Genomic DNA, 24,148 nt, shown 5'->3' with positions numbered 1-24,148 from the left:
CGTCCAGGTGCTGTGAACAGGCTGCACACAGCTGTCTCACTGAATCCCATGGTGGTGTGCGCATGAGCCCTGTTTGCCCACATGACTGGTACGGGGCAGGACTGGGATCTGAACTGGGAACAGTCTGACTGTAAACCCTACAGGCCATAAATTGCTGCCCTACATGGTCTCAGTATTGCTGAAAGTTGGACACAGGCTTACGTTTCCTGCGGCTTTGAATTATGCCAATTGAAAAGTGGGCTCTCTAAATATATCAATTAAACCTTGAGTTATGCACAAATTTAAAAAAGAAGCATCCTTTCCAGGTTAAAGAGTTGGTCCACAGTGACATATTTCCAAAGCGGATGAAGGATTCCCAGAAGAGGGGAATGTTGGGGCTAAACCTGGAGGGATGAGAGGGACTAGCTGGGGTGGGGGTGGGGGGGTGCGGGTGCAGTTTGGGCAGGGAAGGAAGAGCACTCAGACAGAGGGAACAACTCATCAGGAGGCTCAGAGGCCAGTAAGAGCCAGGGTTGGGTGTGGAAGGGAAAGCAGAGGAGTGAGGTGGGCGTGGGCGAGGGCAGGCCGCAGAGGACCATAGGGCCCATTCCGGGACTCCTGTGGAGGGAGGTGGAGGGTGCACCCACCTTGCACTTCTGCACCTCGGCCAGGCCCTCCTGCCAGGTCTTCTCGTACTGCAGGCGGATCCGCATCATGCAGTTCATGTGGAACGTGTCTCCATGGGCAGAGAGTGTGGAAACAAAACATGTCAGTTTGCTCTTCCAGAAGGAAGAGTGAAATGAGAAAGAGGAGTTTCCCCTCTGTAAAGGCAGGCAGCCTCTCCCCAGCACAGTGCCTTGACAGCCAGATTTATTCAGGTGAACATCAGTGGACCTCATTCAGACCAGGTGCTGGTATCACTCTCCCAATAAAGTTCCTGATGCCCAAAGGGAATGGCTGCAAATGAGAGCTTATCTTTTCTTTTCTGAATCCATTCTGACTCTGATTCTTGACTCAGTTGTCAGGCTGATGAAATTCTTTGGGGGAGTTGTGCCATGTCATAAAACATTAGCCAGGGTGCAAATTCATGAGGGTTCACAGAGAGTGTCTGTGGTTAAATCTCTGCAATGTGAATGGACTCAGAATGCTCAGGAGCTTCATTTCATTTCTCCCCATCCTCTTTCTTATTGTTTCTCAGTTTATAATAACCTCACTGTGACTTTTGGTGTGCAGATTTTTGCGATGGTTGTTCTTTGACAAAAGCTGGGTGGATGGCAGCTGGGTGTAGATTTTTGGACAGTGCAGAGGGTAGATACACACTGGAACTGCCAAGAAGAAGCTCTAAAGCCACCTCGTCCCATCCCCAGGGCCACTTCCTAACCAGAGCATCTGTCCCTTCTTGTGAGGTCACTGGCATCGACCCTCCCATAGTCCACAGCTTGCACTCCTGTTTTCTGATCCATTCACCCCCTCTGACACCATCATCCACAGTGCTGAACCCTCCACTGGTTTCCCACTGGCCTGAGGATAAAGCCCAGACTCCTTCACACGGCCGATGTAGCCTGCATGGTCTGGTCTCTGCCTCTTCCAGCTTCTCCTGCCACCTGCTCCTCTCCCCAGATCTCCTGCTTCTGGTCACCCCACGTGCTGTTCCCTCAGCTTGCAATGCTTCTCCCCACTTCCTGGCCTGGCTAACTCTTGCTTGCCTTGCAGCTCTCCACTGGAATATCACTCCTTGATAATGTCTTACACTGCCACTGTGCAGGCTGTGCCTCCCACTACATGCTCACATAGCTGCTGACCTGGCCACTTCCTGCTGGAACATTCCACACAGTCAGACTTTGACCCTGGACTGGAAGGACCTAGGCAGAGCCACATGCTGGCCAGGGCCCAGCACCAGATGGACAGCAGCTATGGCTATTATTCAGGGCCTCGTGCATCTTACAGAAACAGCCTCAGTATTTGAGACTTGAGAGAGTCCTAGGTGTAATGGTGCTGCTTAACCAAAGTGCTGGGGCTAAATCCAGCTGTGACTAGCTGTGTGACTTTTGGCCAGACGCTGCACCTCCCCATGCCTCTGAGTCCTCAATTACAAGGGACAGTGATACCATCAGTCATTTATTATTGAGCACACTCCACATAAGGCAGGCACTGAACTATGACTTGACCACTGGATCTCCCCTAATTCTTGCAACAACACTACAAGGTAAGTACATTATTGCTCCCCTTATCACCCCTAATTTTGGGATGAGGATACTAATGCCAAGAGAGACCATGACCTCCCCAAGGTCACACAGTGGGGACAGAGCAGAGCCAGGTGTCAAAGCCAGGTCTCTGGCTGCAAAGCCTGTGTGCAGAAACCTGCATGCCCAGGACCTGGTCCCGGAGCTTTTGTCCGCACACAGGTGAGGGCAGCCATCCTCTGGTGCCCTGCTTTGATCAGGGGCGAGGGTAGGGGTCACAGCATGTGTCTGGCATTGCTGCTGGTGGCCAGCACCTTGGGGAGACTGAGGACAGAAGGTGGAAGGGACCTTGCCAGGGTGGACTAAGGTCTGAAAGGTCAGATATGCTCAGCTCACTCTTCTCTCTGCACCCCTGTCCTTGTCCCCCAGGATGGGCACATCACCCACTTTCTGAGTTTATAACATACGGTCAAATAAGTGATTGGCTGAAGCTACTCCAAAGCTACTATTTGAACAGAGTCCTGGGGAGACCTGAGTGGATTCCCAAAATACCACTCACCGATCTTCTTATTCAGGGCGATGAGGGAAGAATACCATTCAGATAGCTGAGCTTTGCTGTAAACAGGGGGCAGAAGGTCACTGGGGAAGGAAAATGTGACAAGTAAGGTACACTTGAATAAAATGTTTACTTACAAAAAAAGATACATAATTCCTGGGCAATATCTATTTAAAGCCTGATGAAACGAAGTGACCTGCTCGGGATTTCTTGTAACCCCTTGTTCCTGCAAAAATACCTCACAAAGAGGCCTTTTAATATTAAGGAGCCTATTACTTAGCAATATAAAACTGAATTTTCCTAATGGAATATTAGGTATCCACGTCACTAGACCAGGAATTCTACTTCCATGAACCTACTTTGAGATAACATAAAATGCAGACTAAGTTTTTATGCATTCAGATGTTCACTAATAATATTGCTGATAAATACCAAAAAAATCCTGTCATATCCCATAATAAAGAATTATCTAAATAAGCTACAGTAAAACCTATTCTGAAGCCATTAAAATAGTAGCATGGCAGATTGAAAAATGGTCAAAATATCATTAGATCCCATCCCAAGGTGAAGTCTAATTCTCCATCCCTTGAAGCTGGACTTGGCCATGAGGGCTTGCCTTCTCTTGCTTCAGGAAACTCTTCTGCCACTTTGTGAATGAGCCAGATAGCCCCTGGAGGCCAAGACCCACATGGGAAAGGCCCCATCTATCTCAGCAGAGGCCCCAGACATGAGGAAGCATTTAAAAATGATAAGCACATAGACTTGCTGGGGCCAGAAAAACTCATGGGATTCTCCTGGGGCTTTGGATATCACCCTATCAGGGCCTCAGAGAATCTTAGCAAAATTAGCAACTCCTCTGCCCTCCGTGCCCACATGCCTACTGCAGGCCAGTGTATGAGCTGAAGGAGGATCCCCGGCAAGTTTCTGGGACATGTGTGACTTCCCATCCTCTCCTATGAGGCAGTTGTCTTGAGATAGCTCCTCTGGCTCATAGAAAGCTGCAGTAGGAATAGGTGGCTGCCTGCACAGGGTGCTCTGTGGGTGCCCTCAGGGTTCCGTGCACAGACAAACTCAAATGCTCCCTCTTGAAGTTCGCTGGAATTCTAAGATAAAGGCTTCCCTCCTTTACCTTAAGTATGGCTCTTCAAGCCCTGTGCTCAGGTACACATTTCCAGACACTCGGTATGTGCCAACTCCCCCTCTTTAGACATCCCATGAAGGGCAGTTGCTTGTTCCCATAAACAGGCACTCCTGCCTCTGGTTTGCAAAAACTCCACCTCAGGCCTCCTTCCTCCATGTCAGGCCAAATCCACCCAACTCGTAACTCCACCTGCAGATCTGTGGCCCAAGAATCCATGAGTGCATTCTCCTCCATGGGTTTGGCCCTTTCTCCCCACTCCATCCAGGCAGGGAGCCAGACAGGCCCTAGTTTACAGTGTGGGAGAAGGACATGGCAGGGCAGAAAGAAGTCTAGAAATCTCCATGGCTTTTGTTTTCAAAAGCCAAGCTCTTAAAGCTTCTAGAGCACTGATGAAGAGATAAGAAGGCATTTGTGGGAGTGACTGAGCTGGAGGATATGGGTCTCCCCCTTCCCAACCAGAAAGGTGAGGGCAGAGGGTTGTTGGGTGCTGGGCAGTGGCAGTCTGGGCCCTGCTTCCTGGCAGGCCTGTGGGAGTTGGGTGGGAGGGTGCTGGGCAGAGCAGCCTTCTTGAGGCTCCTACATCAACCGTGTGGGGGCCACAGGGGACCAGAGGCATCGAGTGGACCAATGATTGAGGGCCAGACCCCCAGCCCTGGCACTGTGTGAGACCCAGACCTTTGCCTCTATGGAGGGGACCCCAAAAAAGGGTTTAGCCCAGCTTGAAGAACGGGGCTGTGGTAGATTGAATCTTGCCTACCACATACCACAAAGACATGTTTAAGTCTAATCCCTGCTACTATGGGTGTGAACTCATTTGCAAACAGGATCTTTGAAAATAAGGCCACACTGCATCAGGGTGGGCCTGATATCCAATCCAATGTGACTGGAGATCTTAGAAGCAGAGAAGACAGGACACAGTGACTGAAGCCACGGGAGGAGATATAGAGACAGATGTCCGTGGACAGAGCGGGAACTGGTGGCAAGCCGTCAGCAGAACGCTACAGATGGTGGGAAGGCTTGGCCTGTCAGGACCTTGATTTTGGACTTCTAGCCGTCAAACTATAGCCTATAACTTCCAATCATTTCAAGCCAATCAGTTTGTGGTATTTTATTAGAGAAGTCCTAGCAGGATAAGACATGGCTCAGAATCAGAAAGGAGGTGAAATGTGGAAAACAATAAAAGCACTCTTCCTTGCTCTGAGATTTTTATTCACTGTGTTAATTTCCTACCTGGATCAAAGTGTAGCTGCACATGGGGCAGGTCTATGGGGTTGATGTCATTTACATCTTAAGAGACATCAGGTTCTGGGGTGGGGAGAGGGGAAGAGACTGTGGAGCCTACAGACTTGCCAGGCAGTGGGCTTCCTTGTCTAGAACATTTAGTGTGCACTCTGCTGGACTGCTTTAGGGTGGGTTCAGATGGGTGGACCCAGCTCCGAGGGAAGCACCCAGCCCCACAGATCCAGTCTCCTGGGAGCAGCCTTCACACTGGCCTCCAGGCCTCTAGCCTCAGATCCCTACAGTCCACTCTTTGAAAGCACAAGGCCGATGGGTCACTCTGCTCCCAAGGACTTCAGGCAAATGTGCAAACCCTTAACTTGGCCCCAGGCCCTGTGTGCTCTGCCCCTCCCACCCCAAATTTCCTCCTTTCAAGTTCTTTGGCACAGTCACACTAAACTCCTTTCTGTATCAAATGTGTCATGTTCTTTTTGGTCACCATAGCTGGAATGGCCCAGAATGTGGCCCAGGTGGCAAGCCCAGGACCAGAGAAGCAGGAGATGGCCAGGTCTAGAGGATGCCTTAGGGGAGAGGTCTCTGCAGAGGGCCACACCCCCACTTCCCTGACCACTCATCCCCCAAAGTGTCCCATCCCTCACAGGATGATTCCTGCACATACCAGAGGGTGCAGAGATGTGCCAGCCGCTCTTGCTGCAGGGTTTTTTGTTTTTCCAGCAAGACGTCCAGCTCCTTTTTCACGCCTGGAGGAGTTTGGATCCTCTCACTGGCCATGAACTCACTGGGCAGCCAAACACAATTGTACCATGGAGTAGAGGTGAGGGGCAGGGCAGGTGGGAGAGAGAGGAGACTGAAGTGAAAACGGTCAGAGGCCCTACCACCCTCTCCTCTTACACCACCCTCAGCCCCTTCCTCTGCATCCTCAGGCTCAGGGAAAGTGATGAAAGAAGTGAGAAAGGGAGGGAGGAAGTTAAGGTGGGAGGAGAAGAGGAGGGAAGGAAGGAGGATCCCCCAGAGAGGCTCAGGGGCTAAGGTAGGGGTGGGGGGAATCAGGCTCAGACCGGGGTAGGGTCCTGACTGCTGCCTGCCAGCTCTACGACCTTGGGCAAGATGCCCCCCACCCTGAGCCTGTTTCCTCTTTTGTAAAACAGAGCTAATGATAATACCCTCTTCATAAGGTACCTCTGGGAACTCAGTAAGGCAAGGAAAGTCCTTAGCCCCATGCCTGGCACATGGAAATGCTCAGTAGTTGTCAGGTATTGCAGTCACTGTTGATATTTCTGGAAGGATATAAGAGCTCCCCAGTTGCAGACCTAGAGCCAGGACATTCCATACAGTATCTTCTGGGCCCCTCACTGAAACCCTATCTCTGGGCCCGTTATTATTATGCCAATTGTGCAGAGGAAGAGACAGGCTCAGAATGTTCAAGAGGCTTGATCAAGGTCACATGGAGAGCCATAGTACAGCCTAGACTTGGGATACTTTTCCTTTGGTCCCAGCACCAGACTCTGGTAAAAGTCTCCTGTTCTTCTACATATGCAAACGTACAGATGGGCCTCCCACTTGTCTCACACCAAGTACCTATAGCACAGAAAGATACTCCTTGGTGTCCTTCAGACATCTTGGTCCAAGGCGCCCCTTCCTTTGTAATAGAAAACCTTTCTGTGGGTGAAATCTCCAGGAGCCTTGGGTAGGTACTGGCACATGGGTGGGGGGAGGTGTGGGGTCTAGCCCTCTTGTCACCCTCTTCCCATGGGTGAAACTTGCCACTCACTCAGGATGTTTCAAAGATGTCCCTTCTCTCAGACCCAGTAACCACAGGGTTGTATGAAATAGTAAAAAGGGGAAATTATGTACATATTTAGAATAATGTTTTTGAACAGTTTGTCCTGAGCTGAGAAAATACTTATAAAATCATGTTAATGAAGGAAACAAGATATGAAGCTACACATACAACACGGGCCTACAAAAGCCTGGGAGAAAAGATTCCAAAATGTTAACTGTGCTTCTCCCTGTGGGAAGGGTGTGGTGGTGGGCATTCACTTCTTCTTTATGCCTCTATCTATCTCTAACATTTAAGAGCACATACTACTTTTACCACTAGAAAACCAGGGGCAAATTTGAGCAACAATTAAGAGAGAGAGTGAGAGAATGCCCCCAGCCCAGGCCTGCTCCCGGGGAGCTGTGGACGTGCAGGCAGCCCCCGACCTGAAGCTCTGCACCAGGGCCTCCTTCTTGAGAGCCTTCCAGGTGTCGACCAGGGTCTGCCAGCGATGGTGGCTGCTGAGCTCCTGTTGCAGGGTGGCCTCCATCAGGTTGACAGACAGCTGGGCGATGGCCCTGCGATTGCCCAGCACGGCTTGGTTTATGAGCTGTGGTCACAGGAGACCAAGGCTTTAGATGGGGTGGGGCCTCTCAAGGCTCAGGAGGGGGGTGGGGTGGGAGGCTGGAAAAGGGCTGGAGGTGCAGCCCAAAGGTAAGGGTCCAGGGCCAGGGGATGAGGGGCAGAGGCAGGTCTGAGTGATGCGGAAGAGTCCTGAGGGGTCAATGGGTGCTCCCAGGAAGCTGCCTGGCACTGAGCAGGTATCTGTGGTGATGGGGTCAACTTTCAAGACTTAACCTGGCTCCTGAGTGTGGTGAGCTACACCCCAACTTCAAGGTCACATAAGCGTTTGTTAGAGAAGGGGAAAGGAGTCAAGCACCCCAGTGGGGTGGAAGGGTTTCACTGTGTTTTATAAATTTGTTCCAAAAGCAGAGTACTCCTGTTGCCCGACACCAGTCATATATGGTTGTTAAGAGTATGTTCTTTTTTCCCATTACCAAGTATGACCAGTGCTAGAATATTTGTTGGCAATCCTCCCAGTGATTCTCACCTGTATCTGTGGCAAGAGGGGATGGAGAGGAAACGGGACAACTCTTCACTGTGTGGTGCTGTTCTGTCACTTGGCATCCCTAACCCTTCTTAAATAAGGGTGATCTTTCCAATCCCCTCTTCTCCTAGCCACTGAAACAACCAAATATGCCTCCACAGATTTCCCAAAGCCCTCTGGGGACTTGGCTTTGCCATGGGGCAGGGGTGAGAACCCTGGCAAGCTCTGAGGGTAGAAATCCCAGTAACAATAGCTTTTCAACTGATCCTGAGGTTTATGCCAGCTGTCCTTACTAGCTGGGGGGTCAATGGCAAGTACTTCCTAAATACTCCAGTCCCACAGCCAGGGTGTGGGGAAAATTCTCTTACAATGTTGGGATTTTGTGAAATCAATTAATATAAATGCACACAGACCACACAGCACAGCGCTGGTAGTTATGATGAGTAAAATAAGCACAGGAACTCAAACACTGCAACAAGCAGAACACTGATGGCTCAGAATCTCATAATGAATAAAATGTTATAAAACTTAGGAACTGCTCATTTGTCTGAAAATGAGAGCAACCACTGCTGAGGCCTCTTTTCTTGTCCTTCCAATAACCACATGAGTGTTTCATTCCCGTTTGATGGACTTGGAGTTCCAGGCTCAGGCTGAGGCATTTCCAGAGCTTTTCCATGTGGGCAGTGTGGAGACGGTGGGCTGTTCTCATCTCTAGTCCGTGCTTTGCCCATGACACCAAGGAGCAGAGTGGGGCTGAAAGCCACCTGGGATTCTGACACCAGACTCCTTGTGCCCTGCTATGCTGCCAAGATGTCTGTTATCTGGCAGGCTCAGCTGTCTGCACACGGTCAGGAAAACAGTGCACGTACAATACACCCCTGACAAGTGTTCTTGGAGCAGAAGGGTTGGCCTTTACCTTTGGAGACGTCATTAACAACCTGGAATTTCTTATTTTCCACCCAAAAGAAAGCAGCTGGGGGAAGACAGGGATGTGGACAGGGGGAAGCAGTGGGGACAGAAGCAAGAGGCTGCTGTGGTTCCGCCACAGGAACTGAAAGCCATCGAAGAGATGAGAACTAGAAAACAGGACACAGCAGATGGGGGTCACTTAAGATGGTGCAAACCACCCTCAGGTCTCGATAGCCCCAGGAATGGTGACCCATCGGGTAGCTCCTTTTGCTCTGAACACAGTGGCTGAGCCATGCGAGCCTCAGTGAATGGTGATGATCTGCCAATATGCCTGGTTCCCGTGAGACTATGAACTTAGTCCCCTTGCCTTAGCCCCTATGCAGCAGGCATTCGGTACAATCATCAGCGCTCAAGACAGTGACACTATGTCAGGTAGGCATGGTTTAAGATGGCAGGGAAATAGAGTCTTTTGTTGAAAATGCACACAATCATAAAGATGCTGATTCTGAACCCTAAGTGGCTCAGTTACTTGGAAATGTTACCCACGAGAAGCTGCTGGGGCGTCACGGGGTCCCCCCGCTCCTCCCATGGTCCAACCTCCTGATGATGAAAATCACTCACCATGGCTTCTTTATGTATCAGCCTGTACACATCAGGTTGCATGAGGTAGGAGGTTTTTTCTATGATTTCCACATATTTCTTCAACACAGTTTTTAGCTAGAATCGATAGGGCACCATTTAGTGACTCTTTCTTTTCTTGGAGAAATCAAAAGAAACAGAAGTACTTGGGTGCCCTTCTGGGCAAGCAGAAATCACCAAGGAGCCCATCCACACACCAACTCACTTTATCAGCTCGCAAGAACTCAAGTGAGTGCAGCGCTTCATCCAGCTCCTTAATCCACTGCTTCCAGAGCAAGAACTTCTTGGCCACTTTGTCCCAGAGCTCTGACAGAGTCTACACACAGAAGCAGGGCCAGGCTGGGAAGCAGGAGGGAAGGGCAGGAGCAGAAGCCAGGCAGAGGAGAATGGGGAAGAGTGGCTGTGGGGTTCCTTACTTGGATGGTGCAGTCCTTGAGGTTGTAGTCATTGTCCACCTCTGTGAAGAGACGGCTGATGTCATCCTCAGACTCAGCCAGCTTTTTCAAAAGAACCACTCCCGGCTCCACGATGCGAGGCTCCATTTCCTAAAACAGGCCAGGAGGGTGACGGCTACAGCACTCATGCCCCACTGCAACAGGGCAGTGCAGGGCTGGTCTCCAGAAATGATCTTCACCTCCTAGCCCTAAGAAGCTGAGCCACTGACCCACAATTACAGCTGAGGACAAGGCAGCCACCTGCTTCCCATAACAGCCTGGCAATGGCAGCTGCTTATTAAAGAACTGGCCGAATGAATTTCCAGTGTATATCAAACAAGGAAACTGAGTCTCAGTGAAGCCATGTGACCAAGGCTTCAGCACTCATGAGTGGCAGTTGAGCTCATGTATCCTTGGGATGCACATGGCAAGGTGGTGAGCTGGCGTCAGGTACCGAGCCAGTTCCAAGAATCTAGAGCAGGTGAATCCAGGCAGGGAATACTAGGGAAGAAAGAGATGAGGGACAATTGGGGTCAGAGAGGACTGGAGAGGACAAAGGCAGGAAGGCTGGTCTCATTTAGGAAACATTCTGGAGAGCACTGTGACTAGGGACATGGTCTCTGGAGTGGAATACGGGGAACAAGTATGGGGGGTGGGTAAGGCCAGTGGCGCTGAGCAGTCAATGGCAGCACCTAGGACTGAGCAGGGAGGTCACTGGTTGAGTTTTGAGATCAGACCTGGGGTCCATCTCCCATTTGGCCACCTCCATGCTGTGTGACCTCAGGCAAGACTCTCTAGGCCTCAGCAGCAAAACAGACAATAACAGAACCTAACTTCTGGAGGTGTGCCAAGAATTAGGGGACCTATGCTTGTCACAAGCTCAGCACCTAGCCAGCATGAACTAAAAACTCAAAAATGGCTGCGGTGTCGCACTGTGGACCCGTAAACTGCGGTGGAGAGTGAGGTGTGTGTCATGACGAACATGCCTTGGGACAGGCATGTGAAAGGAAGAGGAGGGACAGGGAGATCCTCACCATCCCGATTTGCATGATCTCCTCCTGAAAGTTCACCAGAGCTTTCTCGTAGCTCTCCTTCTTGTGGCCTCTTTGCCTTTGAAGGACGATGGTGCTTATCTTCTCAGGCACTAGAGGAGAAACAATGGAGGTGATGAGGCTGCCCTCAGAGCTCCACGGTGAGGGAAGAGGTCCAGGAAAAGGCAGCACAGGCAGGTAGCACCTGTACCCTGTGGCCTGTCTTCCCAGGATGGAGCACAAAGAGAGGCAGCAGTGATAGAGGCTAATGGAGAAAGGAAAAGGGAACAAGGTCTCAGATATACAGGTAAATGCAGAAAAGAAGTTCCAGAATGGTATTTCATAGATGCAAACACATATAAAATAACAGTAACCAACACTTACATAGCACTTACCATGTGCCAGGTATTGGTCTAACTCAGTTAGTCTTCCTAATGCGGCCAAAAGGCAGGTTCTATTATTATGGTTCTTTTTTACAAGTGAAGAAACTTAGGATGGGGATTAAAGAACAAAGATAGCAAGTGGCTGAGTAGGGCCTTGAACCTGGGCAGTCTGGTTCCAGAGTTCCCACTCTAACCCTCTTAGCTCACGATCCCCTGCATATTTGTGGGAAGATACGTTCTGGTTTAACAGTGACCCTCCCTTGAGAGGAGAACAGGTGCTATTACAGAGGGGGAGTTTTTACTTTCTACCTTATCTCCCTCCATACTGCTTAAATTTTGTATGGTGAGCATATATTACTGTTTTTAATTATAAAGAAAAAGAGCCTTCAATATTGGGTAAAGGAATGCTAGGAGAATGTAGTATGAAGGAAGAAAATGTAGACTGTGAAATACTATAGTGAAACTCGCAGAAGGTGAGTGGCATCATTTGGACACCTGTTTTTGCATCAGTTAACCCCGACTGTGCAGGCAGCACCCCAGCACAAAAGTGAACCTCATATACTTCAGGCTAGACGAAAGGACCCCCTTTCCTCAGGAGCCTTTCCATGTGGCCTGCTTCTATATAGGGAAAGTTCATGGACTTGGGAAAAGTGGGGGGTATGGGGAGTGGGGCATATGGGAATCCCTGTATTTTTTAATGTAAAATTTTGTGTGATGTATGTTTCTTTTAAAAATAAATAAAAAATATATTTAAAAAAAAACAAAAAAAATTTGGCAGAATTGAAGGGAAAAATGGACAGTTCTACAATAAAAGATATTTCAATATCCCACTTTCAATAATTGCTTGAACATCGAGACAGAAGGTCAATAAGGAAACAGAGGACCTGAATAACACTGTAAACCAATAATACCTAACAGCCATGAACAGAATACTCCACCCAACAACAGAAGACCATACATTCTTCTTAAGTATATGTACAGCATTCTCCAAGATTGACCACATATTGGTCCATAAAGGGTTAGTAAATTAAAAAGGAATGAAATCATACAAAGTATGTACTTCACCACAAGGGAATAAACCTAGGAATCAATAAAAGAAGTAAATCTAAAAAATTTATAAATATTTGGAAATTAAACAACACACTTTTAAACAATCAATATGTCAAAGAATAAATCACAAGGGAAATTAGAAAATATTTAGAAATGAATGAAAACAAAAACACAACATACCATTAACTATGGGATGCAGGGAAGACAGTGCTCAGTTTATAGATATAAATGCCCACATTTAAAAAAAAGATCACAAATCAATAACTTAAATTGACAACTAGAGGAATCAGACCCAAAGTTACCAGAAGGAAATAAAGATCACAGTACAGATAAATGAAACAGAGAACAGGAAAACAACAAAGAGAATCAACACAACTAAAGGTTGATTCTTTGGAAAGATCAATAAAATTGACAAACTTTTAGCTAGGCTGACAAAGAAAAAAAAAAAGAGAGCACAAATAACAAATATCAGAAATGAAAGAAGGGTCATTATTACTGACTTTAGAAAATAATGACTATAAGAGAATAATATGAACAATTGTATGCCAACAAATTAGATAACATGGATAGAATGGAAAACTTCCTAGAAACATACAAATTACCTAAAGTGATCAGGAACAAACAGAAAATCTCAACCGAAGTATAATAAGCAAAGAGATTGAATTGATAATGAAAACCTCCCATCAAAGAAAAGTGCAGGACTGGATAGCTTAACTGCAGAATTCTATCAAACATTCCACCAATTTTTCTCAAACTCTTACAAAAAAGTAGAAAAAAGGAGGAACCACTTCAGAACTCAGTCTATGAGGCCAGTATTATCTGATATCAAAGCCAGATAAAGACAGCAAAGAAAATAAAATTACAGACCAATATATCTTAAAAATATAGATACAAAAATCTTCAACAAAATACTGGTAAAATGAACCCAAAAGTATAGTAAAAGGATTATACATACATTGCTGGGATTTATTCCACGAATGCAAGAGTGGCTCAAGAAATGAAAACCAACTGAACAACAACAAATGAAATCAACACAGTACACCACATTACTGGAGAGAAGGGGGAAAAACCACACATGATCATCTCAAGTGATGCCAAAAAGGCTTTTGACAAAATCCAACATCCTTTTTTCATGATAAAAACACTCAGAAAACTAAGAATAGAAGGGAACTTTCTCAATATAATAAAGGGCATTTAAGGAAAATCTACAGCTAACATCATGCTCAATGGCAAGAGAATGAAAACGTTCCTCCTAAGATCAGACACGAGACAAGGATGCCCGCTGTCACTATTGTTGTTCAAAACTGTACTGGATGTTCTAGTCAGGACAATTAAGCAAGAAAAAAATAAATACAAGGCATCCAAATTGGAAAAGAAGAAATAAAACGATCTCTATTCAGAGATGACATGATCCTATATATATAATATCCTAAAGAATTCCCAAGAAAGCTATTAGAGCTAATAAATGAATTCCGCAAAGTTGCAGGATACAAGATCAACAGGCAAAAAATCAGGAGGGTTTCTATACACCAGCAATGAACAACTGGAAAAGGATATTAAGAATAAAAATTCCATTTACAATTGTATCTAAAAAAATAAAATATCTAGGAATAAATTTATCTAACGAGGTGAAAACTACAAAACATTGCTCAAAGAACTTAAAGAAGAGCTAAATAAATGGAATGCACCCCATGTTGATGAACTGGAAGATGTAAGTGTTAAGATGCCAATACAACCTAAAGTGATCTACAGATTCAATGCAATCCCTCTCAAAATTCCAGCAGCCTCTTTCTGCAGAAATGGAAAAGCCAATCCTTCAAATTCATATGGAATAGCAAGGAGCCTGAATTGTCAAAACAATCTTGAAAAAGAACCAAGTTGGAAGACTCACACTTCCTAACCAAAACTTACTATAAAGCTATAGGAATTAAAACAGTGTGGTCTGGCACAAAGAGAGATATATAGACCAATGGAATAGAATTGAGAGTCCAGAAATAAACCCACACATCTATGCCAGTTGATTTTTGAGAAGGCCCCAAATCCATTCAATGGGAAAAGAATAGTCTCTTCAACAGTGGTGGTGGAACAAGTGCAAAAGAATGATTTTGGGTCCCTACTTTTTACCATATATAAAAATTAACTCAAAATGAATTTGCAACTGGAATAAAATAGCTAACACTATAAAATTCTTAGAAGAAAACAGGAAAGTACCTTCAGGACCTTGTATTATGCAATGGATTTTTAGATTTTACAAACAAAAGCACAAGGAGCAAAAAAAAAAAAAATTGGATCTCCTCAAAATGAAAACCTTTTGTGCACCAAAAGACATTATCAAGGAAAGTGGATGTGGCTTACCATTGGGCTCCTGTATACCATATAGGAGGTCCATGGTTTGATACCCAGGGCCTCCTGGTGAAGGCAAGCTGGCCCTTGTGATGAACTGGCCCACACAGTGTGCTGGCCTGTGTGGAATACTGCCCCACACAGGAGTGCTGGCCCATGTGGGGAGGTGGCACAATAAGATGATGCAACAAAAAGAGACACAGAGGAGAGATAACATGAGATGCAGCAGACCAGGGAGCTGAGGTGATGCCAAGAGGATGATCGCCTCTCTCCCAGTCTGGAAGGTCCCAGGATTGGTTCCCGAAGCCACCTAATGAGAATACAAGGAGATACAGAAGAACACACAGCGAATGGACATAGAGAGGAGACAATGGAGGGAAGGGGGAGAAATAAATTTTAAAAAAAAGAAAGAAAAAAAACCCCAAAACACATTATCAAGGAAGTGAAAAGACAACCTAAAGTATGGGAGAAAATAGTAGCAAGTTACATATCTGATAAGGGTTTAGTATTCAGAATAAAGAAATCCTACAACACAACCCTAAAAAGACAAACATAATTTTAAAAAGGGCAAAGGATTTGAAGAGACATTTCTCCAAAGAAGATACACAAATAACCAATCAGCAATGAAAAGATGCTCATATCATAAGCTATTAGAGAAATGCCAATCAAAACCAGAAGGAGAGACAACCTCACATCCACTAGGGAGGCTACTACTAAAATAACAGATAATAATTAGTGCTGACAAGGATGTGGAGAATTAAGGATACTTTGTACACTGTTGATGCGAGTATAAAATGGTGCAGTCGCTGTGGAAAACATTGCTCAGTGGTTTCTCATTTAATTTAAACACAGAGGGAAGTGGATTTGGCTCGACTGATAGAGTGTCCACCTACCATATGGGAAGCCCAGGGTTCAAACCCAGGGCCTCCTGATTCGTGTGGGTGAGCTGGCCCACACGAAGTGTTGACGAGTGCAAGAGTGCTGTGCCACGCAGGGGTGTCCCCTGCGTAGGGGAGCCAAATGCGCAAGGAGTGCGCTCCACAAGCAGAGCCGCCCCATGAGAAAAAAGTGCAGCCTGTCCAGGAGTGGCACCGCACACACAGAGAGCTGACACAGCCAAGATGACACAAAAAGAGACACAGATTCCCAGTGCCGCTGACAAGAATGCAAGAGGACACAGAAGAACACACAGTGAATGGAGAGTAGACAACAGGGCGGGGGAGGGGGAAGGAGAATAAATAAAAGACAAAAAACAGAAAAACAAAAAAACAACAACATAGATTTATCAGATGACCAGGGGATCTCACTTCTAGTAATAAACCCCAAAGAACTGAAAATGGACTCAAAAAGATATTTTTACACCAATGTTCATAACAGCTTTATTCACAATAGCCAAAAGGTGGAAGCAGCCCAAATGCCCATCAACAGATGAATGGATAAACAAAATATGCTAGTATATACAATGGAATATTATTCAGCCATAAAAAGGAACAAAGTGCTGGTACATGCTGCAACATAGACGAATCTTGAAGACATCTTCAAGTGATAAGCCATATGCCAAAGAACAAATATTGTATGTTTTTTCTTGCATGAAATATTTACAATAAGCAAATTCATAGAGATAGAAAACAGAATAGTGATTATCAGGTGCTGGGGGGGAAGAATGGATCAGGGGAGTTTTTGCTTAACGGGCAAGATGTTTTGTTTGGGTGATGAAAATGTTCTAGAAATGGACTGTGGCAAAAGTTACACAACATTGTCACTGTATTTAATGCCACTGATGCTACACCTAAAACTGGTTTAAGTGATTTTTACATTATATTTTACCACAACCTAAAAAATTGTGGAGTTTAAAAAAAAATTTTAAAAAGACATATCACTTTTGAACTATCTAATGAAATTAAGAGGTCCTTTTTGATCACAAATCCCGAAACCAATCATTCATGATTAAAAATTGTAGCCCTTTGCTTAAATTTCAAGTAATTGTTTCACTCAAGACCTGGGAAGCTAAAAGTCCTCCAAATTCCATTTTTAGGTGGTGGGGAAGCAACCCTGTCCCAAACAAAACAAGCAAACACAGGTTATCTCTGAGTTCGCAGTGTGTAAATGTGCAAAGCCAAGCTAACCTGTGAAGGCAGCTAAGACCACAGAGCTGGAGAAGGTTCCTGCCCCTGCACTACCACAGCACCCACTGGGAGCCTGTTGGAGGGACCCAATACACAAACAATGGTCAGGGCTTCTGCCACTGCCCTGCCACCTGCCACCTGCCACCCAAGGGGAGAATACTCTGAAGGTTGTTGCTAAGCAGAAAGGACACACTGGGAGAAGCGGGTGCTTCCTCCAAAGAGCTCCCAGGAGACCTGCCCACAGGGTTGGCTCTTGCCCAGACCAGGTCTGCCCTTCCCAGAAGGAACAGAGGCTCACCGATGGTATCCCTGAGGCCCCGGACTTCTCGGGCAGCGATGGTGCTCTCGCTCTCTTGGGCTTTTTTCCTCTGGGCTGCTTTCTTTTCCCTGAAGCACAAGCAGAGAACAGAGCAGCTCTTTGTCACTTAGGAGAGTCTCCTATGAGCAGACACAGGGCTCTACAAATGAAGACACTGTCGCTGCCCTCAGGGAGCTGGTCATAGTTCTGGTGCACAAGAGGAAACAGGATCTGAGGGGGCATGACCAGCTGCATAGAGCTAGGGCTTTGCTAAGTGCTCAGCATGTGTCATTTGCTCAGGCAGTGTCTTATGAGGTAGTTGGGTGGCTGTTTTACAGGAAGGGAGATAAAAGCTTAGAGAAGACACTCTAAGTAGCAGCCCTGGCACTCCATGACAGGCCCCTGTGATTCCAAGGCCCAGAGCATCAAGCAGGGGTGGGGAATCTGAACTCAAGCCCCATCAGAGTGAGGTGGGTTTGGGTGGGCCATGGATTTGCCCATCTATAGGTAGTTAAGGGTCCTGAGAGTCAGAAGCCTCGGGGCAGGTTACCCCAGAAAGTCGAAAGGGCAAGGCAGAGAACTTTACTCAGCATTGGTTCAATCCCTGACCCTAAGCCAAGAATTGTCAAACCACAAAAGGGAAGAAGGGGAAACAAAAGGCTGGTGGAGGAGCATTGCCTTCTCTTCCCGAGTCCCAGACTGGGCTATGGCTTGTGCAGAGCTTGAAGAGGCTAAGGGAAGCCCAGCTCAGCCCCCTCTCACCAGAGCCCTGAGGAAGATGCGGCTCCTCTTTTCCTTTCCTTTTACCTCAGTTGAGGAGTCTGAGCAGGGGGAGCGGAAATGGCCTGCTTAGGAATCTCAATCTACCATGTTCAGAGCAGAGCTCTGGTCCCCCTGCCTGGGACTCCCAGGACCCTCTTCCCCGTCGAACCATCACTAGAGTTCTCCTGCCCCCTCTATCACAGCCTCTACCTTGGCTTTGGAACCTTCCCACAAGTTGGGATGAGGGTGCTGCTTATTCACTCACCATCAAGGCCTCAAGCTCCCTGACTGTGGGGCCTCCATACCCAGTGCTTGGCCCCAGTTGCTCAATCAGTAATTACTGGCAAGGGGGAGAGTGGAGGAAGAAGCAAACACTTCTGCAAGCAGTGTTAAGGCCTCCCTCTTTCAGGGGAAGGACCTGTGGCTTCATTCACACCTAGGACTCATCCTGTAGGAGCTCCGGTGTTTTTTTTTGTTTTGTTTTGTTTTTTTTAGGAGGTACTGGGATTGAACTCGGGACCTCGTACGTGGAATGCAGTCACTCAACCACTGAGCTACATCTGCTGCCGTGATGAGTTCTTTTTGAGTTTCTGAAGTCTCTGAGGTACACACTGGGTGTGGGGTATGGGGTGTGGCTGGATAGCGGGACATACCTGTAGAGCACAGGGTTTTCCGTGGCCCAGTTGTTGGGCAGGCTGTGCACCCAGTTCTGCTGCCGAGGAGACAGCATCTCTCCTTCAGGAATGTCCCCCTTCTTCATCAAGGGTGTCCTGCCGCTCTTTGGGGTTGCAGAACGTTCCACCGCCCGCTTCCTGCTGACTGCCAGGGAGTGGACCAGCTGCACCTGAAGCCACAGAAGACCAGGGGGCATCATCACCCACTCCCTGGCACCCTCAGGCCCACCCTGCTGCTCTTAGAAGGTCAAGTGGTTGCTGTCCTTAGGAAGGCTCTTTGCCTGCACCACACACACCCTGGAAGAGGGTTCTCCCCCTCCTCAGACCATCACTTAAACGAGGCCAAGATGTTCATCCTGGGCTTTATTTTATATTCATGAGTAACTGGAAAAAATGAAACAGTCTAATAAGAGGGGGTTGGTTGAGTAAACAGGGTATAGCCATTCAATGGAAGGTTATAAAGTTATTTAAAACGAGACTGACAAAGAATTATGACAAGGGGAAATGCTCGTTTGATGACATAGTGTAAAAATATAAATTAAAATATTTTAAAAATTATACAGTATAATTGCAAAATTTGAAAATGCACAGAAAAATGACCAGAAGGATATAAACCAAAAGACTAAGAATCGCTTGTTGCAGGATTGTGGGAGTAGTTTCTTTAATCATTTCTTTGGCTTCTTTATATTTTGTTATTTTCAAACCTTCTATAGAGGACATTATTCAGGACAAATTAGGAATGAAAATCCTTTTTAAATAAGTACTGCAGAACTTGCTTTTTCTGTACAGCGCTTTAAACATCACAAGGAAATTTCAACCTCAATGGCCATCAATACAGGCATCTTTAATTGTTAGGGGAGAACAATGGCCATCAATACAGGCAACTTTAATTGTTAGGGGAGAACAACAGAAATTTGCTCACACTGCCCTGGGATAGGGTCTTCAGATACCAGCGAGGGGTAAAAGCACATTTAAAACACTGGTAGAGAATCAAACCCTTTTCTGTTTTTTTGTTTTTTGTTTTTAATAAAGAAAACAAAAACAAAACCAAAAAACCCAGTCATGTTTTTATGCTTGCGGGAAAACCTGGGCACGGAAAGATTAATTCTGGCTATCTTTAACTCTTTAAATTTTAATTTAAATGTTCTAATCTTCAAGACACTTTTTTCTTTCTCCACACATTTTAAAAGCCATGAAGAAGTAATTTTAAATTCAAAGCAATGTCGAAATCCTTTATTTTATTGGCTTCCCCGCCGGGAAAGCCTTCAGAGCACGGGGAATTTGGGGGCGGGCTGGGAACGGGGAGGAGCAGAAGAGCGCCCCAGGGAAGGCGGCGCTGGGGCGGCGGGAGGGAAGTCGGGGAGACGAGCAGGAAGGCGGGGCCGAGGGCCAGCGCCTACCTCAGCCTGGAAGATCTGCTGGTAGACTTTCCCGCTCGGAGCCTGGGTCACCCGCCCCACGGACGGCATCTCGGCGGCCAGGTGTGACGCCGCGGTCTGAGAACTTCGTCTGGGCCGTGGCCTCAGGTCCGACCCGGGAGGCGGGAAGGGCACGGCCGCGCCTGGAGGGCGAAGGGGCCCCGGAGCGAGGGGCGGGGAAGCGCAGCTGAACCCAACCTCCCGCCGCGCGGAATGCGCCCAGGGGGCAGGCTCCTGCCCCGCGCCGGGCGCCGATCCCGGACGGGCTTCGGGAGCGGAGAAGGAAGGACTATTTCGTGCTTCACTCTTTGAAGCTTTCCTGGGAAAAATGAAGGCGCCCAAGGTGTCGGCCCGGACTTGAACCCGCCCTTCCTGGAGCCCCCGACCCCGCGCGCTGGACTCGCCATCATTCATGACTCTCCGGACACCGGGAGGAGACGGAGATCGCGGGAGCAGGCAGAGTCCCGCGACACTAACTAGGCGCCACCTGTGTGTGAAGAAGACCCATCCGCCCGAGGCCGTGCCCCGCCCCCGTCCCCTCGCCCTCGCCCACCCCCACCCCCACCCGCACGACTCCAGGACGTCCGCGGTTGAAGGGAAGGCCCTGCGCCCAGGGGCCCGGCTCCCCCACCTTCTGGAAGCACCAGTCAAGTCCTCCTCAGGCCTCCGGCCGAAATCGGTGCACAACGCCGGGCGTTTCCGCGTCAACACTGTGGGGAGACGCGCTCGCCCCGCCCTCACCGCCCCGCCTAATGGCGGGCGGTTGCCGTAGCAACCGAGGCCCCCCTCTAGAGTTAGGGGGATTCCCGCCAGCCTCTTTGCTGGGAGCGAGGCTCTCATCAGTAGGAGGGCGGGGAAGCCCACAGGTCCCTCTGGAGGGTCAGTTAAAGGTTTTGAAAATTAGGAGCTAAATCAGGCAGGACGCCCTTATGTTCAGGAAAATCCACCCTATCTTCTTTGCCTTGGTAAAATCCAGCCTCTGCTGGAGGTAGCAGAGGAGAGTGCTTGGCCTTTTAAGTTAGAGGAACCACGTTCAAACATTTACTCACTGCCTCACCACAGCAAGTTACTTAAGTTCTAAGTCTCTGTCTTACTTGTAAGAGAGGAAAAGGCCCACCTGACTGGATTTTTGGTCAGAATCCATCCAAAGCTACAGTAGTCTTTCCTCTGTCTAGAATTTCTTGAGCACCTTGTGTGATGGGCACTGTTGTAGGTCCCTGGAATACAGTACCTTATCTCATTGAGATAGATTCTAATGGGGGGCTAGAGGGTAAACCGATATTGATGTCACACCAGATGATGATAAATTGCCATGGAGAGCCTTCTGGAGTCAGGCAAGATGGCAAGCCAAAGCGCAGCCGTGGTGCTGAGCCCCTGGGTCTTCTATAAGAACCTGTTATTCTAGGCCAAAGGGTAAGTGCGGTGGGCAGCTAACTCCCTCCTAGATGGCCAAGACGTGGGCTCCTCCATGGATGATACCTCCAAGTAACTGTAGGTTACCGACCCCCATGCATTGAAGGTGAACTATAGATGCCCCTGGTTGGTGAGTGTGAATGAATATACTTCTGATTATTGGGGTATAGGGGCTTAAGTGGGGGGAGGGAGGCTGCGGGGCACAGTGGTTCTCATTGGGGTGATTTTGCATCCAGGGGACATTTGGCAATGTCTGGGGACATTTTTCATTGTGAAAACTGGGTGGGGGCTGCTACTGGCATCTGGGGAGTAGAACATCCTACATGCACAGGAAAGCTCCCACAACAGAGAATTACCTGGCCCAAAATGTAGTATTGCGGAGGTTGAGAAACTCCCCCTAGATCAGGAAGAAGGAGCATTCAACTGAATCCTTGTAAGGATGGCATCAACTCGGGCCCCCAGAGGCCTAGAGGAAGTTCAGGTGAACACTGGATGGTGCATTAACCTGTTGGCTCTCACACCCAGTGCTCATGTTGCACTATCTGGGCTTCAGTCCTGTCATCAATGGAGACTTCATCCCTACAACCCCGTCAACCTGTACGCCAATGCTGCTGACATTGACTATGTAGCAGGCAACATGGACCAACAACATGGATGGCCATATCTTTGCCAGCATCAACGTGCCAGCCATCAGTAAGGACAAGAAGGCCATCAGGGAGTAAGCAGGAGGCATGGGAGCCAGGGACAGTGCTGCAGGTGTGCTGCTAGAGTTAGCCTGGGCGAGGCAGTGAGGAGACATAAGCAAAGGCATAGGAGTAAGGATGCAAGCAATGAGTGAGATGAAGGCTTGGTGCAGATGTGGTCTCCTCTGGGTACTGTCACTGCACTTTTGGCCAATGGAAGCCCAAAGGGTGACATGAGTCCCCCTCTTTCATATTGGTGTGCACAAGATATATTAAATCTGCTCTCAGGAGCTCCCCAGGAGACACCCCTCAGACACCAGTGCTTTGCTCATGGCCCAGGACAAGCCTGGGACCTGGCACGTCCCTTTCTCTTGGGGAGAGTCACATTTCATTTAGATTTCATTTACCTAATGGCTTCCATTTTGCCGCTCTCCTCCCAGGACAGCTATGTGACATTAGCCACAACCTAGACTGTGGGGCAACCAATGTTGTACACAGAAGAGCCTGCACTGAAAGGCCTCCCTGGAAGGAGAGAAGCCAGCTTTGTGCCTGGGAGACCCCTGTGGGCATCGTGAAGGAGGGGGATAACCCAGGATCTGTCTCTCCACCTGGCTCTTGAAGTTACAGGAGGGGTCCCGGGGATGAGGTTCATAGTACCTGACCTGCCCAGGCAGGAGGCTGGTTTCGGGGCCTGGACTCAGTGCTGTGCCAGGGATTAGCCCTTTAGCTTCTGATCATGGGGAATCCCGGGGAGGGCACATGGGTAGCTCAGGACAGGGCCCATTCACCGGACAGGAAGCCCATGAGTAATTTAATTTGTGGTGAGGCTCTGTCTGTGCAAGTCTGGGAGTCCTTAGTTTTACTGGTAGTCCCTACCCCTACCCCATCATGCCCTGTCTTACATGCTACCCCCTACAGGAAGAAAGGTTCATCCCCCCACACCCTTGATAGAAGCAAAGCACAAATTTTGGACAATGGACACAGCCCTCCCAGGGGCTGCAAGCTTTAAGGACTCGGGTCCTAACTCCTTGAGGACGAGTTGGTAACAATTTAGACTGTAAACGTGTGATCCCCAAGATGGTGGACCTGGAACCACACGGCCCCAGACATCACCTACCCCCAGGAAGGAGTCTGTGGGTTCTCTAGGGGACAGGAATAAGTACCCTTGTCCTGGCCCCCAAAGCTCATGCCTGATGCCTCAGGCCCTAGCCAGGGAGGGGGACCCCCAGTTACCAGACACAGAGGCCGGGGCCTGCCAGGGATTTCCTGGGTTATGAAATTGCACAAGGAATGGCAGGAAAGTGGGAAGACTAATTCCTAGGGATCAGTTGTGCTTATGGAACAAGGTCCCACTAGAGCCTTAAAAGCTGCATGTCAGCAACCCCCGACCCTTCATAAGGAAAAGGATTTCTGGTGTCAGCAATAAGGATCCAAAGCATGAAATCTAAGGTAAAGATTTGAACATGGGGCCCTAGAGGGAAACTGAGGAGGCAGAGTCCTGGCTGCCCTTGGACTGTGTACTAATAATCTGTTCTTTCCCTTTTTACATTGTAAGCTTTGTTCTAATTTTTTCCCTCTGTAGTGCTGATGTCTCTAAACCCCATAGTCCTCATGGGTGCTCCAAGCTCCTTCTAGGTGTATTGATACTGAAATGCACATTTGCTCTGTGAGAGGGAACTTCTGTGTTGGCTTCAGTAATCCAGGGAAGGATGGCTGGCTCTTTTCTCCCGTATAAAATACACTGATGACTCTGCGTGATTTCGTCTTTGAATGAGCAATGTGATAGCCTGCACCTCATTTCAATTAACACAGGAAGTGAAAGAACCAAACCTGAACTCCTAGGCTCTAGTAGAAACAGGAAGTTTAATAATAAAATATGCAAATTTAACATTAACTATTTACTATAGAGAAATATTGTCCGTGCCCAATTGGTGTGTGTATGTATATTGTCTTTCTTGCAGAGTCACGCCGGGCAGCAGGATAGGTTCAGTGGTTCCAGTGGAGTCTGGGGATGTCCCAG

The 24,148-nt window shown here is 47.9% G+C and overlaps 1 protein-coding gene across 1 annotated transcript in view; it reads right to left on the bottom strand.

Moving 5' to 3' along the window:
• The window catches only part of LOC101414066 (coiled-coil domain-containing protein 180-like), an 85,782-nt gene extending 65,029 nt beyond the window's left edge, over window positions 1–20,753 (bottom strand). Inside the window, 12 exon segments of the mRNA XM_058302126.2 lie at window positions 627–715; window positions 2,722–2,801; window positions 5,757–5,876; window positions 7,304–7,467; window positions 9,496–9,591; window positions 9,719–9,829; window positions 9,930–10,058; window positions 10,982–11,091; window positions 17,179–17,267; window positions 18,594–18,784; window positions 20,015–20,519; window positions 20,664–20,753. Coding sequence (XP_058158109.1) covers window positions 627–715; window positions 2,722–2,801; window positions 5,757–5,876; window positions 7,304–7,467; window positions 9,496–9,591; window positions 9,719–9,829; window positions 9,930–10,058; window positions 10,982–11,091; window positions 17,179–17,267; window positions 18,594–18,784; window positions 20,015–20,446 — 1,611 coding nt within the window. The 5' untranslated portion in view covers window positions 20,447–20,519; window positions 20,664–20,753.
• Window positions 20,754–24,148: the final 3,395 nt, after the last annotated feature.

This window comes from Dasypus novemcinctus, chromosome 8, assembly GCF_030445035.2.
Source record: "Dasypus novemcinctus isolate mDasNov1 chromosome 8, mDasNov1.1.hap2, whole genome shotgun sequence".
Classification (NCBI taxonomy): domain Eukaryota; kingdom Metazoa; phylum Chordata; class Mammalia; order Cingulata; family Dasypodidae; genus Dasypus; species Dasypus novemcinctus.
The sequence above is the reverse complement of the archived record's forward strand: the minus strand, read 5'-3'. Positions and strand labels throughout refer to the sequence as shown.